Here is a 19,876-nt window from a genome sequence, read left to right on the forward strand (position 1 = left end):
CGCGCCGTGCCCAGCGGGTCTAAGGTCGCCTCAGACGTGATTTCCGGTTTCCATGAGGTCTCAGCGGTCAGTTTCGTTAACAACCCGCTTGTTCCCGCCTCCTACTGACGTCTCTTCCGTCGTCAGACCCGTCTATCAATAATGCGTATGCGCAGAAGGAACACGTCGGAAACGGGCTTCTACTGCGCAGGCGTCGAGGCCTTGGGGGCGAGGCTTGGGGCGCCGCGGTGCGCAGGCGCAGCCGTCGGTGGGTTGGGGCTTCGGTCGTCTGAGAGGTGAGTTGGGAGGCTCTGCGGGGACCCGGATGGACGTGGTGGTGCGCGGCTCTGGGTTCGCGGGGTTCGGGGTCTCCGAAGGCGGAGCCAGTCCTGAGTTGGGGCCTCTGCGGTCCCTGGGGTCACGTGATCGTGTGGCGCGGAGGGGAAACTGAGGCCGGCGGCGGTGGAGAACGCCAAAGCACAGGCGCGGGGCGGGGACCCGTCGGGGCTCTGCTGTCCTCACGGCGTTGCGGCTCCCCACCCGTGACCTTGCGCAGCAGTGTGCAGCTCAGCCTCAATTTACCCGTCTATACAGTGGGCGTCGTCGCCGTCCCAGCGTGAGCGCGTGTTGGCACTGGGTCCCGTCGCCAGGAAGATTTTCCGTCTGAGGCTGAAGGTGGGAGCGTCAGGTGAAGGAGGAGCTACCTGTCGCCTGCTGTGCACCCTCGGGGTCCCCTTGCCTCCTCTGAGCAGCTGCTTTCCTCAGATAGTGGTAAGCTAGGCGTGCGCTTGCGCTCCGCGAGGCTCTGGCAAGAGGATGACCCAGACTAGGCTACAGAGTGAGACCCTGAGCTACCTCCTCAGCTCCAGGCCCAGCTTGGGCTAGTGAGATCAACAAACCTGGAGCACAGTGTGAGACTCTCCCTAATAAATAAAGAACAAATTTTGTTAATTTATTTATTTATTTTATTTTATTTTATTTTCGGAGCTGAGGACCAAACCCAAGGCCTTGCGTTTGCTAGGCAAGCGCTCTACCACTGAGCTAAATCCCCAACCCCTCAAATTTATTTTTTAAAGTAGTGATGAAAGGCCATTAATGTGGCCCAGTGGTTAAAGGCTGTTAGAAACTGGACCTGTCATCCCAGCATGTTGGAGCCTGAGGCAGGAGGTGTGCCATGAGTTCAAGGCCAGCTTGGGCTACATTGTGAGATTCTGTTTCAAAAAAACAAAACAGCAGCAATTTTTCCTAACCAAACACTCAGTGGTTTTAAACCCTGTGCCTTGCTGGGTGTGCAGGTTGAATGACCCTGTCACTGGGGCATCAGTCAGCTGCCTGCACGTAGGCAGTCCATCCCTTCATGGGGATGATTTTCCTGGTTTTGCTTTTTCCTGTCTGTAGTATTTGGTCCATCTGTCTTTCCTCTCCTGGGCTGTTCTTATCCCCGGGGCAATGTCTGGGGACACTTGTGGTTGCTGTGACTGGAGGGGCTACTATGTGACATGGAGTGTGTGGAGGTCAGGGATGCCGCTCAGCATTTTGCAGGGCCCAGAGAAGGCCCTGGAGTAGTCCTGTTGGGCTGAGGACACAGCTCAGTCAGGAAAGTGCTTGGGACCAGGACCTGAGTTCTAGCTGCAGAAGTCAAGCGTGGGTGGACTGGAGGCTGGCTCAGCAGCTAAGAGCACCGGCTGCTCTTGCAGAGGATCCATGTTCAGTTCCCAGCACCCACATGGCAGCTAACAACCATCAAGTAAGTCAAAAAACCAGGCTTGGTGATTGCACTTGAAACTTGCTGGAGAGGCAGACAGGAGGATCTCTGGCATTTGTTAGCCAGCCAGCCTAGCCCAGTTGGTGAGCCCTGCCTGCTCTCCTTTTTAGAGACCATGTTTCCAGAAAACAATGGACCGAAACTGAGGAACGACGCCCAAGGTTGACCTCTGCCTGCTACACATATGCAGATGCTACACACGTATGCCCATGCAACATACAAGTCAGTATTGGCACATGCCTCTAAATTCCTGGACTTAGGTGGTAAAGACAGGAGGATTGCTCAATTTTGAGGCTAACTTGTGCTACATAGTGGAATCTAGTGACACTCCAGTGGAAAGTGGAGCCCTAGCCTAGTGATGCTTCCCTGTTGTGGCCTCCAGGCTGGTTGGGTAGGTCCCGTACTGGCGTGTGGTTTTGTGCACCTGCACTCAGTCTCTGAGGCAAGGAATGGGCCTGCTAGACTCTGTACTCGAGGCTGTTGGCCTTCTGTCGACCATCATAGTTTGTGTACTTTTAATTTTAATTTTAATTTTTTTGGTCTTTTTGAGAGAGGGTGTCCCTGTAGCTCCAGCTGCCTGGAACTTGCTCTGTAGACCAGGCTGGCTTCAAACTCACAGAGATCCACCTGCCTCTGCCTCCCAAGTGCTGGGATTAAAAGCGTGCGCCACCATGCCTGGCTGTTTTTTAAATTTTTATTTATTTTTTGTCTTTTAGAGACAGGGTCTCCGTGTAACCCCAGCTGGCCTGGAACTAGCTATGTAGACCAGGCTGGCCTCAAAACTCACAGAGATCCATCTGCTTCTGCCTCCTGAGTGCTGGGATTAAAGGCGTGCACCACCATGCCCAGCTAAAAATAAAAATTTTTTTAATTAGCTGAATGTGAGTTCAAGGCCAGCGTGATCTACATAGCGAATTCCAGGACAGCTGGGGCTACAGTGAGACCCTGTCTCAAAAAAAGACCAAAAAAAAAAAAAAGGAAAAAAAAAAAAAACCCTTTTTATTTTCATGTGTACAAGTGCTTTATGTAAGTGCACCATGTACATGCAATGTCTGTAGAGGCCAAAAGAGTATATTGGATCCCCAGGAACTGGAGTTATGGACAGTTATTAGCCACCATGTGGGGGCTGGGAACTGAACCTGGGTCCTCTGCGGGCAGCCAGTGCTCCTAAACATTGAACCAGCTTTCCAGCCCTGTCTGTTTTTGAGGCAGAATCTCATGTAACCTGTTTATGTGAATGGAGGTCCCCTGGGAACCCATCAGGCTCCTTGGAGGGCCCATCCTTTCCCCATGGACTCTCTTTTGGGGCCAAGCTGGTGATTCCCACACATCTCCCCTTGGCCTCTGATGGTGCAGGAAGGGCGGGGCTGTGTCTCAGGTCTTGCCTAAACTCGCCCTGAACTCATAGCAATCCTCCTGTCACAGCTTCTCAGATGTGGGAATAACAGGCCTGAGTCTCCAGGCCTGGCTGAGCTGGAGGAGTTTTAAGCTCTGGCTGGTTGAGAAGGTGCCCAGTGACCCCTGAAATACTCTTAAGTTGTGTGCAAGTGCTAGTGATGTCCAGGAAGTCCCCGTCTGGCCAAGGATTCCAGCCAAGGTTTGTCTCAACACTTCCTGGCAGGGCACAGGACTCCCCCCAGCCGGTCACCTCCACCCCGTCAGCCTGCATTCCTCAGTCTCTACATGTGGGAATTGTTTGCTTTTTTTTCAGTTTTTTGAGATGGTCTCGTATAGCCCAGGCTAGTCTCAGACTCCCTCTGTAGCCAATGCTGACCTTGAACTCCCAGTTCTCTTGCCTCTCCGCAGTGCTGGGATGGTAGCTTGTGACACCAGACCCAGTATTTGGTGCTAGGAATTGAACCTGGGGATTCACATGTGCTAGGCAAGCACTCTTAACAAAACTGAGCTACATCCCTAGCCTAGCTTTTTATTTTTTATTTTACTTTATTTTTTTGGTCTTTTTGAGACAGGGTCTCCCTAAAGCCCCAGTTGGCCTGGAATTCACTATGTAGACCAGGCTGGCCTTGAACTCACAGAGATCCACCTGCCTCTGCCTCCGAAGTGCTGGGATGCTTTTTGTCTCAAAAAGACCAAAAAAAAAAAAATTGTGTGCTTGTGTCTGTGTGCAGGTATGTGCCACCTGTACATGCAATGCCTGTGGAAGCCAGAAGAGGGCATTAGATTCCCTGGAACTGAAGTTATGGGTGGTTGTTAGTTGCCATGTGGGTGCTGGGAGTTGAACCCAGGTCTTCTGCAAGAGCAGCCAGTGCTCTTTAACCTGTGAGCCATCTCTCCAACCCCATCCTCCCCCATTTTTTTTGAGAGAATGGCTCTGTAGCTCAGGGTTTCCTTGAACTTCTGGCAATCCTCCTGCCTCAGTCTCTTAAAGGCCTATGTCCCCAAGCCCAGCTAGTTATTTGTGTGCACCTGTGCCTGTGTACAGATTGTGTTGAGGTGCCTGTGCTCGGGCTCACATGGGAGGCCAGAGGAACTGGACTGTTGTTAGCTGTCATGTGGGTACTGGGAATCGAACCCCAGTCCTCTGGAGGAGTAGTCAGTGCTCTTAACCACTGAGCCAGCTCTCTAGCCCCCACGCCCAGCTTTCTAGGTAGATGTTGGGGATCCAAACTCAGGTCCTGATGCTGACCCAGCAGGTGCTCTGCCCTACCCAGCCATCTACTCAGTTTGAGTTTTAATTCTGACATGAAAAGGTGACCTGGGTGTGGTGGCACATGCCTGTAATTCCAGCACTGGGGAAAGGTTGAGGCCAGCCTGGGCTACACAGCAGGACTGCCTCAGAATGAAAGGGAGGAAGGGGAAGGAAAAGGGGGCAGGGCTTAGCACTGAGGGGTTCAAGGAGGAAGGGGAAGGAAAAGGGGGCAGGGCTTAGCACTGAGGGGTTCAAGGAGGAAGGGGAAGGAAAAGGGGGCAGGGCTTAGCACTGAGGGGTTCAAGGAGGAGCTGGGCCCTGGGACCCTACTTGACCCTGGGGCTAGCTCTGCCCTCTGCACACCTCAGACCAGGCCTTGCTGGTGGGCAGTGGCACTGATAAAGCCTCACTGTTTGGAGAGAATAGGTCTTTGAGAGCCTGACCCACAGCCAGAACCCTTCAGGTCCTGGTTGTGGGAAGATGGGCTGGGGGAAGGTCCATGCCTGTGGGTGCTGGGCCAGCCCTGGAGGGGAGGAAACTTGTGGGTCTGAAGAGCCCAAGCTGCACACAATTGGGTGGTAGAGTGACACAAGGGTCTTTGTTTCCTGGAAGTCCACTGGGGGCCATGACAGGGACATTCAACAGCACTGCTCACCAATCTGGGTGGTAGGGCAGGGAGCCTCTACTGTGTCAGGCACTGTGGCTTGTTCCTGGTCCCCAGTCTGTTTCCCCTCAAGGTGGCGTCACCACTGGGCGGATCAAATCTTTGGTCTTCTGGTCCTTCTCTGTGGAGGACAGACACTGATTTCTTTAGGGCAGCCTGGGTCCTGCAGGGTGCTGAGCCATGTCCCCAGCCTCCACCCACATTCTGCTCCAGGAGCCCGGCTGGTCAGGACGGCCATGTTCCCATGTCACCCAGGGTCCCCTGGTGGCAGGAGCACCACCCACTGACAGGGACACACAGCTTTGTGAAGGGAGGTCATGGTATGTGTGCACATGCATGTGCTCATATGAGCTCCGAGGCCATCAGGTACTTTCCTGAATCAGGGGTCTTCCTCCATCTCCTTCCACTTTGTTTTTTATTTTGGTTTGGTTTTCTTGAGACAGCATCTCTCTGTATCCCTAACTTGACCTGGAATTCACTATGTAGACCAGACTGGGCTCGCTTTTACAGAGATCCACTTGCCTCTGCCTCCTAAGTGCTGGGCTTATTGGTGTCCACCTTATTTTTTTGAGAGAGTCTCTCTGAACCTGGAGCTCAGTGATTGGGCCCAGCAGACTGCATAGCGAGCCCCATCTCTGCCTCCCCAGCACTGGAGTTACAAGCGTGTTGCCACCCCTGGCTTTTTATGGTCCTGGGCATTTGAACTCAGGTCCTCATCCTTGCACAGCAAGCTCTTTATCCACTGAGCCATCTCACCACCCTGAAGTCTTGTTTCTGTTGTTTGTTTGTTTATTTATTTATTTATTTATGTATTTATTTATATATTTATTGAGACAGGGTCTTGCTGTGGCAGCTCTGTGGGGTGTACAATTGGCCATCCTTGCTTTATCCCTGAGCCACGCTCCACATGTGTGTTAGTGGCCTAGCATATTTACAGTGTGACCCTGAGTGGGGTCACTGCTGTGGGCCTGAGGTAACTGATCTAAAAATAGAGCTGACCTGCAGTTTGGAGCTGACAGGGTCCTCTCAGGAGTTGAAACTTACTCTTTCATGGGCCCAGGCTGGCCTCTTCTGAGACCTGGGGGCCCTGACTCCAGCCCATCTAGGAAGGCCAGTGCCCCGTGCTGTTTGCAGCTTACAGGCCACTGCCCCCATTTCTGCCTGTTTGCACACAGCCTTCTCTTCTCTAGTGGCAACTGCAGAGCTCCCTCTTTTTTCACATATTTTGGGGTGCTGGGGATGGAACACTCTGAGCTATGACCCCAGCCTTTAAAAAAAAAATTATGTGCCAGGCATGTTGGTGCATGCCTTTAATCCTAGCACTAGGGAGGCAGAGACAGGAGGATCTCTGTGAGTTCAGGGCCAGCCTGGTCTACATAATGAGTTCCAGGACAGCTGGGCCTACAGGGAGACCCTGTCTCAAAAAGACCAAAAAAAAAAAACCCCAAAATTATGTATATGAGTGTTCTGCCTGCACATATGTAAGTGCGTATGTGTTGTGCAATGTGCACAGAGGCCAGAAAAGGGCATCGGATCCCCAGTTGGAGTTACAGATAGTTGTTAGGCACCATGTGGATGCTGGGAACTGAACCCACATCCTCTGCAAAAGCAGCCAGTGCTCTTAACCACTGAGCCAGCTCTCAGACCCTACACTTTTTTGGTTTTTTAAATTCATTTACTATTTATTTATTTATTTATTTAGTCTTTGAGACAGGGTCTCCCTGTAGCCCCAGCTGTCCTGGAACTTACTTACGTAGACCAGACTGGCCTTGAACTCACAGAAATCCGCCAGCCTCTGCCTTCTGAGTGCTGGGATTAAAGATGTGCGCCACCACACCTGGCCTTATTTATTTTTTGAGCTCCTCAGTGCTGGGATCACAGGTGTGTACCACCATGCCCCCCCTTTCCTTTTTGTTTTCTGAATCAGGGCCCACTCTGTGGCCTCGTTTTAAGCTGAGCCCTGTAAAGATTCCATCTCCAAGGGAGCTCATTCTCTGGGGTCCTGGGCACCTATGTGGCAGGTGGGGCTGTGGTCTGCCTGACTGGCAGCTGCCCCTTGCCTGGTGCCCAACACTGCCCGCTGCTTAGAGCCCCTCTGCTCCCTGGGATCTCAGGTCTGTCACCAGCTGGTGCCCAGGGTGACAGTCACAGCACAGGGGGCCTGCCATGCACGTGACAGGCAGAACCACCAGTCTTGTCCCTCCCTTACTGTCTGTCCAGCAGGGAGGAAAGACAGGCTCTGGAGATACCCAGACCAATGGGCACCCTGTCGTCCTGGCCAGGCGTGGACAGTTGGATGGTCATCGGCCCCAGTGGGATATCTGAGTCATGGCCTTTGACTGACACTCAGACCTGGGCCAGTCTGGTCACATGGCAGGGCTGTGTTAGCCAGCTTCCAGAATTCTGTGTTGGACCAGAGGCCACAGGTCTGATTGGCCTCTTGGGCGTCCTGCTGCCCTGCCTGTGTGTGAGTGTAGCTGCCATCGTCCTGCTGCCCTTCCCACCTCTGGTGCAGCTGTCCTGCTGCCCTTCCTTATAGCCACATCACGCAGGCCCTGTGTTGTTCATCTGTGACGTCTGTGTTCACCTGGCCTTCCTCTTTTGGGGGTACCTGTCCCCACATCGGGCCCATCCTTATGACCTGGTGTTGGCAGCCTCACACCTGTTTCCAGAGATACCCAGAACTGTCTAGATCTTGGGGATCAGGGATCAGAGCTGAAGAGCCTGCAGAGCTCTGGGCATTGGGTCGGGGGGTATCAAGGGGCAGGGCACCTGTCAGAACTGTGCGGTCCCTGCAAAAAGAACCACTCAGCAGGTCCCAGAAGGGTTGTCCTGACGTGGCACATGGCTAAAGAGTAAACTGAGGAAATCTTGCTCAGAGGCCATGGCACTGGGTTCTGGCAGTGTCCCCATCCCTGGCCCTGTGGCCCTTGGAACTGGATTGTTCCTGTGGCATGCAGGATTGTGACCCTGTGCCATGGGGTTCCCACCTGTGCCGTGGGGTCTTCACCTGCACTGTGAGGTCTTCTCCTGTACCATGGCACACAAAGGGCTAGGCAGAGTGGCCTGAGGCAATTGGTGGGTGGTGGGGCTGTGAGTGGTGTTCTGGATTGGGTTTCCCTTCTCAGCACCCTGTTCTCTGTCATGGCCCTGCAGATTCTGAGTGAGCCTACATCCCCTCAGGCCTTGAGATGGACAACAGGAAGCGCCTGGCCTTTGCCATTGTTCACTTCCTGCAGGAGCAGCTGCGGTGTGGTGGGCTCTCATCTGATGCCCAGGAGAGCTTGGAGGGTAAGTGGGGTGCCTGGCTTGCCCCTCTCCCTGTGTTTATGGATACCAGCTTTTCCAAGGGGACAGTGGCTCCTGAGGATGGCCTTGGTGGCCACTGGGCTCTGTCTAGGCTGCCCTCTGCCAATGGTGGGGCCTGTGCCATATGCCCTGCCACATCTCTGAGCGTTAAAAGCCAGAGTGGGGCTCCAAGGAACATGGGATTGCCCTGGGGGAGGCAGATCCTCAGAGGGGACACCACCTTAGGGAGGAGGTGGCCACCCTGCCAGACCCCACCTTCCCCTCTGGGCTGGGACTAAAGCCCTCTCATAGTCAGCAGGGTGGATGGGGTCACTTCTGTCCTCCCCATGATGCTCTGCTGCAGAGGGAGGCCTCCGCTTCTGTCTCAGGCCTGGCTGAGCCCCAGTATTGTGACCCCATAGGGGACTTGAGGTCACCCACCTCAGCCCTCATGTGAGCCGCCTCTTCCTGCCAGGGCGGCACCTGTCTACCAAGAGAGGGTCTGACCTAAGGTTAGTGGGAAGAAGGACTGAGGAGAGCAGGCAGCAGGTGCTTGGGGGACTCTCAGGCACATAATTGAAGATGTATGAGGGTTTGGACAGGGCTCACTGAGAGTGCTTGTAGCTCAGTGGGCAGAGCACTTGCCTAACCAGGCCCTGGGTTCATCCCCAGCACCACAGGTGGCCCACACCTGTCATCCCAGCACTTGGGAGGTAGAAGCAGGAAGATCAGGAGTTCAGGGTCGTCCTTGGCTGTGTAACAAGTTTGAGTCCAGCCTGGGCTACATGAGGTCCTGGTTCATGAAGCAAGCAAACCAAGGCGACCTCCGGGCTTTGCCTTGAGCCCCAGAGTGTGGGCCAACAACACACCTTGCCTCTGTACAGTTGCCATCCAGTGTCTGGAGACGGCCTTTGGAGTGACAGTAGACGACAGTGACCTTGCTCTCCCCCAGACGCTGCCGGAGATATTTGAGGCAGCTGCTGCAGGGAAGGTGAGCTGGACTTCCCCCCACCTGCACCCGCAGACCAGAGCCACATTGATGACATATGTGGGGTGCTTCCCGGTTAACCTTGGCTGTGGGGTCTCAGGCTGAGACTGTCCCCCATTGCCCCTGAGCAGGGTGGCACCCTCTGGGGGTGGGTTTGTGGGGCACAGCGGGCCTGTCTTGCCCTTACAGGAGAGGCCACAGGTCTTTCAGGGCCCTGACCGGACACCGCCTCCCGAGGAGGACTTGGCAGAAGCAGAGCGGCTCAAAACTGAAGGTGAGGGAGAGGCAGCCCTTGAGGCCTGCATAGGATGCCGGAGGCCCAGGCCTGGGATGAGTTGAAGGAAGTGCTTGTCAGTGGCTGCAGGGAGCATGAGCAGGTAGTCTATGGGGACAGGGTCAGCAGGCTTTGCTTGATGTGCTTTTTTTTTTTTTTTTTTAATTTTTTAATTATTTTTTATTTTTTATGTGTATGCGTGTATTGCCTGCATGTACGTAAGTGCACCCATGTCATGTAATGCCTGTGGAGATCAGAAGAGGCTGTCGGATCCCCTGGGACTGGGGTTATGGACCGTTGTTAGCTGCCATGTGGGTGCTGGGATTCGAACCCAGGTCTTCTGCAAAAACAACCAGTGTTCTTAACCACTGAACCATCTCTACAGCCCCTTGATGTACTTTTATAAATACCGTGTGGGTTGGCGTGGAGGGACACCTCTGGGTAAAGCAGTAGCCACACAGGCATGAGAACCCGAATTCCAGCCTCAGAAGCCACATAAAAAGCCAGGCATGGGGGCAGAGAGCTGGATCATAGGTTAAGAGCACTGGCTGCTTTTGCAGAGGAGAGGGCCTGGGTTTGGTTCCTACTACCAACATGGCAGCTAACAACTGTTCCAGTTCCAGGGGATCTGATGCCCTCTTCTGGCCTCAACCAGTATTGCATGCACAAGTGCACTTCCATCCAGGCAACCGCGCATGCATGAGGTGCTGGCAGTAGACTGCAGCTCTGCTCCTGAGACTTCAGCAGCTATCTGGGAAATACTGGGGTGGAAAATGTCCATTTTCTTGTTTCATAAGTGTCTGGTCTAGCCGTTGTGCACAGCTGCTGATGGCCTCAGAGTTCTTTGCTGGGTGGAGGTGAGTGACAGGCTGGGATCCATCTCCAGCCAGCAGACCAAAGCAAAGAGGGGAGGGCCAGCCGTGCTGGGGCTCAGTTGGCAGGACCCACTTAGCACACTTGAGGCCCAGGCTCTATCCCTAGCACTCCAGAAACCAGATGAGGTGGCATACACCTGTTATCCTAGCACTGGGCCATCGTTGTCTGCATAGTGAATTTTAGGCCAGCCTGAGCTACATAAGCTCCTACCTCAAAAGTGAAAAAAGAAAGAAAAGAAAATCCTTGTGTCTGATCCCTGTGGTAATCCAGCCCAGAAGGCTGTGGTTGGGGCTGCTGGAAATAGCACCTCTCCCTCTTCCCTGTAGGGAATGAGCAGATGAAGCTGGAGAACTTCGAGGCAGCTGTGCATCTGTATGGCAAAGCCATTGAGCTCAACCCTGCCAACGCCGTCTACTTCTGTAACAGGTGCTGGACTTCCTGGGAGGGCAGCAGCCATGGGGTCTGGGAGTGCTGAGTGTGGGCTTGGCCAGGGCCTCACACTGTGGAGCATGGGTGTTGCATCATGCCTCCACAAGGAGCAAGGACTGGGTCGAGGGTGTGGGGAGAGTCCATGCTGTGAGATTTGTCCACGGGAGCCCAAGCCAAGGGATCATCCCATTGCAGCTCCAAGCACCAGGACCCTTGGGTGTGCTGGTCCATGTTTCCTGTACATGTACGGTTTTGCTCACTCAGTTATTTGACTTTTTTTAAAAAAAATTTATTTATTATTATTATTTGGCCTTTTTGAGACAGGGTCTCCTCATAGCCCCTGCTGTCCTAGAACTCACTACTAGACCAGGCTGGCCTTGAACTCACAAAGATCTGCCTGCCTCTGCCTCCCAAGTGCTGGGATTAAAGGTGTGTGCCACCATGCCTGGCTTTATTTATTATTTTTATTTTATGTGTATGTGTGTGTTGCCTGCATGTAGGTAAGTGTACCCATGTCCTGCAACGCTCATAGAGGACAGAAGAGGCTGTCGGATCCCCTGGGACTGGAGATATGGACAGTTGTTAGCTGCCATGTGGGTGCTGAGATTCAAACCTGGGTCTTCTTCAAGAACAGCCAGTGTTCTTAACCCCTGAGCCATCTCTCCAGCCCTTTTTTTTATTTTTTTTTAATTAAAAAAAATTTTTTTTATTTTGTCTTTTTGAGCCAGGGTCTCTGTAGCCCCAGCTGGCCTGGAATTTGCTATGTACACCAGGCTGGCCTTGAACTCACAGAGATCCACCTGCCTCTGATGAGATTAAAGTTGTGTGCTACCACACCTGGCTGTTATTTTCCTTTTAATTTTTGTTACTTGAGACAGGGCCTCATTTGGCTCATGTAGCCCAGGATGACCTGGAACTCCTGATCTTCCTGCCTCTGCCTCCCAGGGCTGGGGTGACAAGTGTGCACCACACCCGGCCTTGACTTTTTTCTGTTACTTGTTCTAAATTTGCAGAAAAGTTGTGATGACAAGGCAATTAAGAGTGTTCAGAGGCTGGGGGCTGGGTTGTCTGAATACTTGCCTCACACTTGGGGAGAATGAGGCTGTGCCTGGGACACACCTGGGACCTGTGCCAGCCCTGGGCCAGGAACTTCCTGTCACTTAACTCAGGGAACCCCTCCATGTAGCCAGAAGAGGATTCCTATGAACCTGCTTGCCAGATGAGGAATAGCGAGTGCTTCTGGGCCATGCCTGGGGCTGTGGCTTCATGGAATAACCATCCTTTCTTATACGCAGGGGCACGTGGCCCATCGTGGCCCGAACTGGGCTGTGGAACCTCTGTGGTCCTGATATAGTAGAGTCCAGTGACTCTGATCCTGGTGCCGTGCCCAATTTCCTGCCACATGCTAGGCCTAATATCCACGTCCCCCAACTGCCCGCTCACAGAAAGTCCCCAATTCCCCTCAGAGCCAGCCACCTGGCCATCCCATATGGCCGGTTTACAGACAAGGAACCCGGCTCCCCTGGGTGAGGCCCTCAGCTGAGCCTCACCTACCTGCTCCCTTGCCTCCCAGAGCTGCGGCCTATAGCAAGCTGGGCAACTATGTGGGCGCTGTGCAGGACTGCGAACGGGCCATCGGCATTGACCCTGGCTACAGCAAGGCCTATGGCCGCATGGGGTGAGTGTGGTGAGGCCTGGGGGGGGTTGTTGTGTGGCCCCGTCCAGCTTGGGCTTTTGTCTGGCACAGATCATCTCCCCAGCAGTAGCCGGACACGATCTGGGCTGAGCCTTGGAGACCTCGTGAGTCCCAGGAGCTGTTGATGGGCCCTGGTGTGACTGCCTGAGTTGATATGCTGGTCCCACAACCTCAGTCCTCTCAATAGACCAGCCTTCAGTACACAGGGAATTGTTACCTATGCTCTGTGGTTCATTACAAAGTTCATATATGGAGGACAAGGTTTGGGCAGGGGTTTGGGACTTCAGGCCAGACACCCCCAGACTAATTGGGCTATATGTGTCCCATCCCAATTTCTCTTTGGCCTCTAGTCCCAGGACTGGGGCAGATAGTAGGTGACACTGGTCACAGGATGACCAGTAGTGTCAGCAACATGCACAACAACCAGGTCTCAGCACCCACTGCCCCCTGACTTCTCCGGCCCTGTGGAGTCCATCCCCATGTGTGGGTCTCTGTCCCCTTTTGTGGCCTCACAGTTGCCCCTTGAGCCCCTCTGCAGCCAGGCAAGTCCCCCAGAAAGTGACTGGGGCAGGGTGGGTGTCGGGTCCCCTAGGGACCCTGCCAGTCAGCCTACACACTCTTGTCCAGCCTGGCACTGTCCAGCTTGAACAAGCATGCGGAAGCTGTGGCATACTATAAGAAAGCGCTGGAACTCGACCCCGACAATGACACGTACAAGTCCAACCTCAAGATCGCGGAGCTGAAGCTGCGGGAGGCACCGAGTCCTGTGAGCCTGGGACATTGGGAGGCTGGCCTGCGACTTGAGACACAGGGCCCCAGAGTGGCAGGGGACATGAGTGGGGGTCCTTACCATGGTCAGGGTGATGGGGACAAGGAGGTGGGTTCACATGTGGCAGGTGGGTTTGTCAGGGACCCTGGCAGGGCCTATCCTCGAAGAGTGACATCTTCAGAGCAGGGCCATCCCTCACTTCCCCAGGGACCCAGCATGCTTATGGGGACGGGTGGGCAGGAAGCCTGGCTTGGGCCGTGGTCACCCATGTGCCCTAGCTACAGATACCACTAACGTGCTTCTTTTTTCCTAGACGGGTGGCGTAGGTGGCTTGGACATAGCGGGCCTGCTAAACCATCCCAACTTTATAACCATGGTAAGAGCACGCTTTCCCACTTGCACAGCCCCTGGGTGGGGGTTTCCTCCCCAGGTTCCAGAGGGACAGCCAGCACCAACAGGGAATGGGCACCAGGTGCCCCTCTACACAGTGCCCACACAGACAAGGGCATGCAGCCTCGGGTGACAAAGTCCCCAGTGGATTCCCCTGCAGGGCAACCTGTCCCTGTGTGGCTGTTGCTGCAATCTTGCAACTCTACTGTGTGAGTTGTGGCCTCAGCCAGTGGGGTCTGAACCCAGAGGAAGAGAGACCCTCTTGGCCTCGCTGGCAGTCACAGGCAAGCCACAGTGACCTGGGTACCTCTGGGCAGGTCCTGGAGGCCGCTAGAATCTGGACTCACTGGGTTGTGCATGTCTTGCAAGGAATGTGTGAGACCCAAACCAGTTCATCTTGACAGCCAGGGATTGTGTCTAGAGCCTCATTGGCTCTCACTGGCTTCCAGGGGGTGAGCAGGGCCATGTGGGATGTTAAGCAACAGTTTTCACCAGGAAAGGCTGAGCTGTGACCCACCACTGGACAGGAAGATGTGCAAGTTCTAGAACCACCTAGGCTGCAAAGTGAGACCCTGTCTTTATAAACCAAGTGCTGGGGCTGGAGAGATGGCTCAGCGGTTAAGAACACTGACTGTTCTTGCAGAAGACCTGGATTTGAATCCCAGCACCCACGTGGGAGCTAACAACTGTCCGTAACTCCAGTTCCTGGGGATCCAACAGTCTCTTCTGTCCTCCATGGGCATTGCACAGCATGGGTGCACTTACCTACATGCAGGCGATACACACACACACATAAAATAAAAATAATAAAATATTAAAAAAAAAAAAAACCCAACCAAGTGCTGGGAGCATGACTCGGGTAGACTGACAGCCTAGAACCCTTTAGTGAGGGATTGGGGATGTGACTCAGACACAGAGCTGTGGTTGGTTTGTGAGATCCTGGACTCCACCCTCAGATTGCAGAAAGTAAACCTTTTCAGTTCAAGAAAATAATATATCCCAGGGGCTGGGATATATTATCTCCTCCCTGAGGAAGGGGCAGGTAGGCACAGGTTTTGTGTAGCTGGGATCACCATAGCCTTTTAGGAGAATGCCATGTGGAACCTCTGTTTTCTGATGAATCTGTTGTTTATTTTTCTTTAGGCTTCAAATCTAATGAACAATCCCCAACTTCAGCAGCTGTAAGTGACATTGTTCTTCGTGCTGTCTGATCAAAAGAGATTACAGAAAACATTTTTTTTTTTTAAAGATTTTGTTTTATGTGTATGAGTGTTTTGCCTGCATGTAAGTGCACCCATGTTGTGCAGTGCCCACAGAGGACAGAAGAGGATGTTGGAGCTCCTGGAACTGGAGTTACAGATGGTTCTTAGCTGCCATGTGGGTGGTGGGAACTGAATCCAGGTCCTCTGCAAGAGCAGCCAATGCTCTTAACTGCTGAGCCATCTCTCCAGCCCCTGGGATTTATTTTTAATAATGAAACTTGGTGACATTATGTTCAGAGTGTCATGAAACTATTAACACCCATCTAGTTCTAGAACCTTTCATCACCCTAAAAAGAAATATCCCCATGAGTCCCACACAATGTGCGTTTTGTGTCTGGGTATCTCATTGAGCAGAATGTCCCTGAGGTCCCTTTATGCTGTGACATGTGTCCGAGCCTTGTTCCTTTTCGGGGCTGTGTGATACTTCATTGTGTAGCTAGGTTAGTCTTTCTGACTTAAGAATAGTGCTGCTGTGGGCTTGGTAGCCAAAGTCTAAACATGTGTCATGATCAGTTCTGGGTAACTGTCCTGGTACTGGGGTGATTCTGCCTTTCTGAGAAATGACAGAGGCTGATCTTACACTCAAATCATGAAAGACTTTCTCAGCCCCATCACTGAGTGCTGGCGCTGGCTCATTCTCTGTGGGGCATCCTGGTTCTTGCAAGGCATGGCACAGCCTCCCTGGCCACTCCACCCCAGTTTTGCAGTGGCAGTCAGGCAGCCTATCTGGCCATCTCCACCAGTAGAAGTCCCCGAGACCTGTCATGTTCCTGGGGACCTTTGTGAGACACAGCCCAGAACAGGGACAGCAGAGGTCAGTGGCCATCCGCACCAGCTTCACACAGCCTCACCCTCTCCTGCAGCATGTCCGGTATGATCTCAGGCAGCCACAACCCCATGGGCACTCCAGGCAGCTCCTCACAGAGTGACCTGGCCAGCCTCATCCAGGCGTGAGTGAGGGTACCACCTGAAGCTGGGGGGAGGGGCCCCGTGCATAGCCATCACGTGCACAGCCATCCTGCACCATCCACAGGGGCCAGCAGTTTGCTCAGCAGATGCAGCAGCAGAACCCAGAGTTCATTGAGCAGATCCGAAGTCACATAGGGCGCAGCCGGACGCCCAGCGCCAGCAACGATGAGCAGCAGGAGTGATGGCGGTGAGTGGCACCATGGGACCCTGCTGACCCCCAACGGCCCTCCACCCAGGGGCTGGTCAGGTCTGCCCTGGTGGTCAGGACCCCATCCAGATGCCACCAGAGTCCAGCTCCCATTTCTGGTCTGCAGCAGTTGTGTGGGAACTATTGTCAGCCCCACACCTGCCAGGGATGGGCCGCCTGTGTTCCATGGGAGCTAGTGTCCATCCAGCCCCACACCTGCCAGGGATGGGCCACCTGTGCTCCGTGGGAGCTAGTGTCCATCCAGCCCCACACCTGCCAGGAATGGGCCGCCTGTGCTCCGTGGGAGCTAGTGTCCATCCAGCCCCACACCTGCCAGGGATGGGCCGCCTGTGCTCCGTGGGAGCTAGTGTCCATCCAGCCCCACACCTGCCAGGGATGGGCCACCTGTGCTCCGTGGGAGCTAGTGTCCATCCAGCCCCACACCTGCCAGGGATGGGCCACCTGTGCTCCGTGGGAGCTAGTGTCCATCCAGCCCCACACCTGCCAGGAATGGGCCGCCTGTGCTCCGTGGGAGCTAGTGTCCATCCAGCCCCACACCTGCCAGGGATGGGCCGCCTGTGTTCCGTGGGAGCTAGTGTCCATCCAGCCCCACACCTGCCAGGGATGGGCCGCCTGTGCTCTGTGGGCCTGGACGCTTTCATCTTTTCCTCATCCTTCAGTCATGTCCATGAGCCCAGGGCCTTCTGCATATAGGCACTGTACCCCTGAGCCACACCCCCAGCTCCTCTCTGATGGATTCTAGGCTGTCACTCTACTCCTGAGCCATGCCCTGGCCCTTTTTCTTTATTTCATGTTCCGATATTTACTTGGTAGGTGTGTATTTCGGTGTGTGTGCACTTATTTGTGCCCCTTTGGAAGTCAAGGAACAACATGAGGCAGGATCTCTTGGCCTTACCACCTGGCTGGCATGCTTCCAGGGCACCTGGTCTTCACTTCTATCTTCCCTTTTTTTTTGTTGGGACCAGTATTCAAGTCCTCATGGTTTTGCAGCAAGCACTTTATCCACCAAGCCCTGCCTGCAGGCCTCATGGCTGTTTTTGTTGTTTTGGGTTTGGTGTCTTGTCCCCAGGCAGGCCTTGAACTCCTGATCCTCCTGTGCCCACCTCCCACACTGGCTGTCAGGATGATGGTTTACCTGGTCTGTGTGCCCAACCTGTCCCTTGCAAAGCCTGGTCATAGCTCTCACCTCTGTGTCTTGGTCCTCAGGTGACCAGTGTGACCCCGTTCTTCTGGCCACTAAGGTTCCTGCCATTTGAACATCTCCGCCGGGCTGCCCGAGAGAGTGGAAGTGGGCCTGCATGTTAGACGGACTCCTCCCCCCTTCTCTCCTTCGTCCGTCCTCCCCCCTCCCATTTCGTGTCTTACCAGCCCTCAGACCCTCCTGGAACAAAGAGCCAGCTGGACACTACCAGCACCCTGTCCCACCCTCCCTGGGCCACCTCTTGCCACCAGGGACTTGGCTGGGGGTCAAGGATGGCAGGTGACACATGGGCCTCATGTCCATCCTCCCAGACTCATCCTGAGGACTGTGCAGAGTGGATCCCCCAGCCCCATGGGAAGCATCCACTGCCAGCCCCAGCTGTGCCCCTGCATCTCACGCTGTGATCTGACCATGAACTTGGGTTTCAGGTCCTGGTGGGTGTCCCTTGTCTGCTGGATAGGATTACCTAGGCCCTGATGGAGTGTGGGCCGTGATTTCTGCCCAGCGTGTGGACCAGTGATGTCTCTTCCCTGCCTCCCTCCCTGTCCTCAGCCATGGGACCCAAGTTTTGTGTCCAGTCTGGCTCTGCCCTCATCCTTGGGCACAGGGATACTGGGACATCCTGGCCCATCCATGTTCCCCAGCAGTCCTTGATCCCACATGTGTCCCAACAGGCCCAGGGTCCCCAGCAGGGCATTTCAGGGTGGTGCCCTTCCCGCCCAGGGCCATCACCTCAGTTCTAAAACAGTCACCAGAGCCTTTTTTTGGTCAGGGCCTAGTGAACGAGGCCACCATGATGTCCCCACTCCACTCAGGGTTCTGGGGGCTGCAGGGGTCACAGGACAGTGGGACTGGCCATGGGTTGTGTTGTCAGGGCTGTGAGGTGGGTAGCGCAGAGCCATGTGTGTTGTAGGTAGCCAGTAGCAAGATGGGCCCGGCGGCCAACGTCGCCTGCACAGGCGGCAACTGTGTCCAGTGTGCACAGCGTGGGGAATAAATGGACGTGACCTCAGCCTCTGTGTCCTTTGAGTCCCACCTAGGTCAGTGGGTGTCTGTCCCAGTGTGTGGGAACTGATGTTTGAGGATCCCAGGTCCTCTGATGGAGCATGGATTTGAGCCAGGCTTGGGCTGTGATGTTGAGGTTTACATGGATGCAGCCAGCGCACATGGAAAATGAGGTTCCAGCCTGAGGTGCAGGTTGTCAGGCTGCCTATCCACGCCCTTTTTGCTGACAGAGGAACACAGCTGCCCTGGGGACATTTGGGTTTCAGCTGGTGTCACCAGGAGCTGTCCTGAGTTCAGGACACCAGATCTGCAGACCAAAAGGTTGATTCTGCTGGGTGTACTGGCTCATGCATTTGATTCCAGCACTCAAGGCAGAGAGGCAGGTGGATCTCTTGAGTTCAAGGCCAGCCTGGTCTACATAGTGAGTTTCAGGCCAGCTGGGGCTACAGAGAGACCCTGTCTCAAAAACACTGATTTCTACCCATGCCCACAAGATCACTAAACACACCCCTGCTTGGGCAGATGGAGACTCCCAGCAGATCCTGGCTCTTGGGCTGACCTCTCCCTCCCTCATAGCCTGTTTCCATGTGTCCAGAGTCCTAGGACTTATACAGATGACTAGGGGATGCAGAGTCTTGGGGCCAATGGGATCCTCAGACCCAAGGGGGTCACCAGAAGTGATGGCTGCCACCAGGACATTTATGTCGGGGGACATGTGGCTGTCACACTCCACTTGGTACCTTGCAGTCCCGGGATGCCCCACAGAAAAACCAGGGATAGAAATTCAATTTTTTTTGTTTTGCCGGTTATGTAATGGGCAGCGGCAGGGAGAATCACAATAATGAGTGTTGGAGACGTTCTCTCCTGTATGTAGGACCCGGGGATTGACCTCTGGTTGTTAGGTTAGCCCCTTTCACCTGCTGAGCCTTCTCTCTGGCTCCGCCTTGGTGACTGACCCACCTGTGCACATATCCTCACTTTGAAAACAAAAGCAGAACATGGTGGCGCACGCCTTTAGTTCCAGCACTCAGGACATGGGCAGAGGCAGGCATGGTGGTACCCACACCTAACATGTCAGCACTCAGGAGGTGGAGGTAGGAGAATCTGGAATTTAGGGTCATCCTTGGCTATATAGAAAGTTGGGGGGAGGGCTGGGCACGGTGGTGCATGCCTTTAATCCCAGCAGAGGCAGAGGCAGGTGGGTCTCTTGAGTTCAAGGTCACCCTGGTCTACATAGCGAGTTCCAGGCCAGTTGGGGCTACAGGGAGACCCTGTCTCAAAAACAAAACTAAAAGAAGTTGGGAGGCCAGTCTGAGCTATGGGAGACCCTTAAAAAATAATTGTCCCAGGTTTCAGGAGGCAGGGGTAGCTGGATCTTTGTGAGACTGAAGGCAGCCTGGTCTACATAGTTTCAGGCCACCTTTAGCCACATACTGAGCATGTCTCAAAAAGAAAACCAAAGG

General features: G+C 54.1%; 1 protein-coding gene across 4 annotated transcripts; it reads left to right on the forward strand.

Annotated features, from left to right (window-relative positions):
* The first annotated feature begins 142 nt into the window (after positions 1 to 142).
* Positions 143 to 18,420, forward strand: Sgta (small glutamine rich tetratricopeptide repeat containing alpha). Of its 4 annotated transcripts, XM_029565403.1 has the most exons (14): positions 143 to 275; positions 574 to 750; positions 1,855 to 1,966; positions 8,215 to 8,349; positions 9,231 to 9,337; positions 9,524 to 9,608; positions 10,811 to 10,910; positions 12,487 to 12,591; positions 13,237 to 13,375; positions 13,692 to 13,754; positions 14,912 to 14,949; positions 15,894 to 15,980; positions 16,064 to 16,186; positions 17,414 to 18,420. In XM_029565403.1, exons 4-13 carry the CDS (start codon positions 8,250 to 8,252, stop codon positions 16,179 to 16,181), a joined length of 942 nt encoding a protein of 313 aa, XP_029421263.1. In that variant the 5' UTR covers positions 143 to 275; positions 574 to 750; positions 1,855 to 1,966; positions 8,215 to 8,249; the 3' UTR covers positions 16,182 to 16,186; positions 17,414 to 18,420. The 4 variants fall into 4 exon arrangements, with proteins under 4 accessions (XP_029421263.1, XP_008835306.1, XP_029421264.1 ...); XM_008837084.2 differs by lacking the exon at positions 1,855 to 1,966; XM_029565404.1 differs by lacking the exon at positions 1,855 to 1,966 and having other exon boundaries at positions 9,536 to 9,608.
* Positions 18,421 to 19,876: the final 1,456 nt, after the last annotated feature.

This window comes from Nannospalax galili, unplaced genomic scaffold, assembly GCF_000622305.1.
Source record: "Nannospalax galili isolate Female #2095 unplaced genomic scaffold, S.galili_v1.0 scaffold77, whole genome shotgun sequence".
In the NCBI taxonomy this organism is placed as follows: Eukaryota; Metazoa; Chordata; class Mammalia; order Rodentia; family Spalacidae; genus Nannospalax; species Nannospalax galili.